General features: G+C 30.9%; 1 protein-coding gene across 7 annotated transcripts in view; it reads left to right on the forward strand.

Moving 5' to 3' along the window:
* LOC107614347 overlaps nucleotides 1–2,113 on the forward strand; it is a 2,770-nt gene extending 657 nt beyond the window's left edge. The window contains exons 1-3 of one of the 7 annotated variants that reach the window (XR_002352327.1): nucleotides 7–676; nucleotides 1,503–1,644; nucleotides 1,913–2,113. Coding sequence is in view for 3 of the 7 variants with exons in the window: in XM_021109289.1 (XP_020964948.1) it covers nucleotides 1,503–1,644; nucleotides 1,765–1,855 (233 nt within the window). In the remaining 4 variants the exon portion in view is untranslated. The other 6 variants (XM_021109291.1, XM_021109290.1, XM_021109289.1 and 3 more) reach the window with 6 other exon arrangements.

The raw sequence follows: 5,374 nt of genomic DNA on the forward strand, positions 1-5,374 counted from the left end.
TCATTTTATAATATTTCTCTAATTTTATTATGGCAATAAATCTCATGTTTAATCAGAAAATGGTGCATTTTAGTATTTCCTGCGTGTTTAACACCAAGGTTCTGAAAATTGGACCGGACCGGCCGGTTTGACCGGTTTAATCACGAACCGGCGATGTAAACGGTCCGGTCCTCCTCTAAAAAATGCTCAGAAGAACCGCTGAAGAACCGGTGAACCGGCCAAAAATCGGCCGGTTGGGTCGGACCGGTGACCGACCGGTTCTGCTAAACGACGCCGTTTTGATTTTTAAAAAAATAAAACCGTAACCCGACCCGACCCACTCGTGGAGCACCCCACCCCCCCTTTCTTTCCCCGACCCCATTCATTCCTGATTCATCTCACGGTGAGTGAACCCTATCCGCCCTCTGAAGTCTGAACCCAAGCCGGCCAGTCGCCCTCCATCGTCGCCGCGGTCTCAGGTGGTCAGCGCCACCGCCGTCGCCTGGTCCTCAGCCCCAGTAACCCTCCATCGTCGCCTGGTTCCCTGCCCAGTAGCCCTCCATCTCCATCGTCTTCATCTTCTCAACACCAGCAGGCAGTAGCCTTCCATCTTTGCGCGGTCATCAACACCATCTCATCGTCTTCATCGTCGCGTGGTCCTCAACAGTCAACACCAGAAGCCTTCCATCGACCCCAGGTGAGTGACTCATCCTCTGCTCATCTTCTTTGTTCTTCGCCTCTGCTCATCTTCTTTAGTATAAGAAAGATGAAGTTGATACTCTGTGAACTTCCTCTGTGAACTTAGATTTCTGTTCAATTTTTGTGAACTTCCTTGTGAACTTTGATTTCTGTTCAATTTCTGTGAACTTTCTCTGTGAATTTTCTCTGTGAACTTCCTCTGTTCAATTGTTGGTTAGTATAAGAAATAAATAATCTGAAAACTGTTGTTATTCCATTGTATTCAATTTGTGAACTTCCTCTGTTCAGTTGTATAAGAAATAAATAATCTGAAATCTGTTCAATTGTTGTTCAATTTGTGAACTTTCTCCTGTTCAATTGTATTCCAAATTGTTAATTTGTGAACTTCCTCTGTTCAATTGAATTCCAATTTGCAATTTGTGAACAAATGGTTTAATTTCTGTTATGTTTAGTTTCTGTGTGCTAACTACTTGTATTGTTTAATCAAGTTTGTTGGTATTTAGAACCTTATAAAAAGAAATGAGCAATTATATAGCTCAGAAAACCCTCCCAGTGGTATATCTTTACCTTTTATTCTGGTACAGGTATACCCGCATCGCACTGTCTCTTGTTTTTTGTTCAGTAGAACATGTCATTTTTTCCCCTTGGATCTTCATCTGTATAGTCATTCTTATTCTATATTTTGTTGTTGTTAACTCCCTAATTGGCATGTAGCAATCGACTGATTTTGAAACTATATGAAATATATGAGATCTCGCAGTGTTGTGACCCTTGTATTGAGTTTTGGTAGATTTCATACATCTGACTTTTTTTTTAAACTGTAGACACGTCCTCATGCACTGTTGAAGTGGAAATATTAGGCCAAGCTGATACAATAGGCATTGCGATGGGAAGAGTTTTGCTTGGAGAAATAGAGGGAACATGTATCACACAAGATATGCAGCTTGTGCATTTTGATTTCAATAGGTAAGAAAGCTTCGACTGCATGTATCTCATTTTGATGTTTTCTTGTCCCAACTTTTCAATTCATATATAACTCTCTCTCTCTCTCTCTCTCTCTCTCTCTCTCTCTCTCTCTCTCTGCAGTACTCCTTTTGAGCTGCATGATGACAACTATGTGCTAAAGGCAATGAAGTTCTGTGGGAGACCACAGAGTCATAGTATATTTAGTTTCTAATGATTTTTTAGAATGTTGCTAGCTTTTAATATAATGATAACATGTCTATTTTATTAGGTGAAATTGATGCTGATTTATATCAAAGTGGCGGTGGTAGTAATGGTCTTTATGCTGCATCTCTTATTCTTCTGCTCAACAGGGTGTGAATGAAAGTGAAGATCATCCCACCGAAGCAGATTTGCAACAAGTTCTTGCGGATTTTGATGATTGATAAACCATGATGTTGGGATTTAATATTTAGATATGCTTTTATTACTATTTAACTTGAGTTTGGATTTTGATAAGATCATATGTATTTGGTTGATGATATTTTATGTAGTGTTTTAAATTTCGAAGATATTTTAAGATTTATATTAGACTATAATTATATTTTAGGATGTGTATTTATAATTTATTTATTATTCTATTCTAAAACAGTTTTTTCGGTTGAACCACTGGTTAGACCGGTTAGACCAATAAACCAGTAAACCAGTGACTAGAGCGGTTTGATGACCGGTCCGGTTTTCTGAACCTTGTTTAACACTTTAACCAGTATAGCCGGTCACATAAATAAAGAATTGGTTGAGTTAAATTTTTCACTTGTCATAAATATATTTTTACAAATAGTAATAATAAGTGGATAATTAAAATATTTAACATGATTAGTTCAATTTTTATTTTGGTTTAAATTAAAAAAAGGCCGCACTTTAAAAAGAAGGCTTGGTGTCTGCTTGCATTTTTTGAATAAAAAAAAAAAGTAAATCCCCAAAAATGCATCTGAATAATTTTATCGTTAATAAAGATGTATTTAAATTTTGTTATCGATAAAAATACTTTCGAATAATTTAAAAACACGACAAAATATCGAGCATTAAATATGTATTCTCAAAAAATATTTTAGAAATTGAATTTTGATGTAGCTTTTTGCAAGTATGTTAAAAAAATAAAATATTTTTATCCTTAAAATTTAGTAATTTTTTGCTAAGTATCTTTTTTTTGTAATTTTTTCGTCAACAACTAATAATACTTTTAAAAAATAAAAATGTATAGAGATAAAATTTTATCCGATTTTTATGTGTATTTTTTAAATAGTTATCTAAATATTTCTATAAAATTTTGGATCAAATGCACAAGCAGTTTGTCAAATACAAAAGTCGTTTGTTACTTATAAAAAAATTGGACATTTTTGTCGCATTTTTAAATTATGAGAACGTTTTCACTGATAACGAAATTCGAGTGTATTTTTATCAGTGATAAAATTATTCGGGTGTGCTTTATCCTAAAAAAACTTGAATAGTTAAAAGCTCAAAGTCCATTGCATGGTCTATTTTCCAAAAAAAAATTTAAAATAAAATAAAAATAATACTCAATTAATATTTACTTAGCAAATATTTCAATCAATATAATAAATAATTTAATTTTTATTATTTGACTAATTAATTTTATTTTTTCATATGTTTAGCTAATAAGATCAAATCCTATGATAACTACAATTATTTCCAGCATTTTTTTTACACTTATTTTTTTTCATATTTTATTTTCTCATTTATTTTTCTTCTTCTTCGTCGCCTTTTAATATTCTTTTTCTTATTCACTTAAATATCAGCAATGTATTTCACCCTTTTTCTTCTTTTTCATCCTCAATTTCAATTTTTTTAATCATTTTTCATCTACATAATTATTACTCTTTCTTCTTTTTCGTAGGTCATCATTATTTTGTCATTATTAATCTTTTAATTTTTTTCATTTATGCTTTTTCATTGTTCATGCTATATAATCGTCTCTTGTAAATTTTTGGTGATTAAGAATATTTCATTTTTTTTATTTATAGGCTATATAATATATTTTGTAGCTCATCCCAGTCTTCACACTATAATACATCCATACACACGCGGACACGCCTATATAGTACACCGATATATCTCATAATATTTTTACATTATATGCAACATAACACATTCATGCTCTCATGTTTTGATTTTTTGGTTTTTATTTTGAATCTATTTTGATTTTGTTTTGAATGCGATGAGAATTTTTAATAATATCACCTTCAAATTCAATTATATTTTGTGTATATTAAAATTTAGCTTTTCAATTAGTCATTAATATAAAATAAATATTAAAATATAAAATATATATTGATGACTATTTTTTGTGTGCATATCATATCTTTGTTTTGAGTTTTAAATGGATAAGATAGGTGTGAAAGAAATAAATTTAAATTTGTTGTCTCTATAATTATTTTGTTATATCTCATTTATTATTTACTAAACAATGACAACCAATTAGTGTTGATTATCTATCAGCATTGAAAATAAAAAAAAAAAAATTAATGGACATCAATTATATTGTTCTTTTCTTCCTAGCTATATTGTTTACACATACTCCAGTACTCCACTTATTATTCTTTCTCTTCCTATTCTTAGCTCCTTTCAAAAAAAGAGAATATTATTCCTTTCTTAGTCACAAATCCTTTTTTAACCACCAGTTTTTTCTGTTTTATTTTTTCTCTTCATCATACAACCAACCATATTTCCTCTTCATCTTTATCCACCAATCTTGTTCCTCTCTTAGCTTTCATCGTATTATCAACTATATTCTTCACCACTCTATCTATCTTTCCACCAATTTTTCTCTGATCGAGGGGCAAAGAGGAGAACGATAATGTGGAATAACAACTTTATATCAGACTATTTATTAGTTAGGACAAGAAAGTTATGCCAATTAAAAAGTTAGTAGTTAGTTATTTCGGTTAATATGGTTAATAGTCAAATTCGTCTCTAAAAGATCACCAATTTTTTAAATTAGTTTTCAAATGATTTTTTTAGTCATATTAATCTTTGAAAGATAAAACATAAGTCAAATTGGTATTTCCATTAGTTTGATGATGATGTGTCACATTAAGTGCCACGTGGCATGATGACGTATCACGTTATGTGCCACGTGTTACCAGATGATTGGTTGACGTGTCAGGTTAGTGACACCTAGCATGTCACGTGTTACTTAACATATAAATAAGTTATTTATAATCAAAATAGTCTCTGAAAGTCCAAACATAATAATTTAATTATTTTTATTATTTCATGTAAAGAGAATTTTGTTTATTAAGGTCTAAAAATAATATTAAAATTAGTACTATCAAAAAATATTTTAAATTTAATATTATGAAGAAAAATAAAAAATTATATAAGGACTAATTTGATTAATTTTTAAAATTTTAGGGATAAAAATAACTTACGTCTAAACTTTCAGGGACTATTTTGATTATAAATAACTTTTTTACATGTCAAGTGACACGTGGCGTGCTAGGTGTCACTGACCTGACACGTCAACCAATCATCTGGTGACACGTGGCACTTAACATGATACGTCATCATCTAACTAACGGAAGGACCAATTTGACTTATGTTTTATCTTTCAAGGACTAATATAACTAAAAAAATTATTTGAAGATTAATTTAAAGAATGGATGATATTTCAAGAACGAATTTGACTATTAACCCTATATATATATATGTGTCATAATGAAGTTGACTTTTG

This window comes from Arachis ipaensis, chromosome B08, assembly GCF_000816755.2.
Source record: "Arachis ipaensis cultivar K30076 chromosome B08, Araip1.1, whole genome shotgun sequence".
Lineage (NCBI taxonomy): Eukaryota > Viridiplantae > Streptophyta > Magnoliopsida > Fabales > Fabaceae > Arachis > Arachis ipaensis.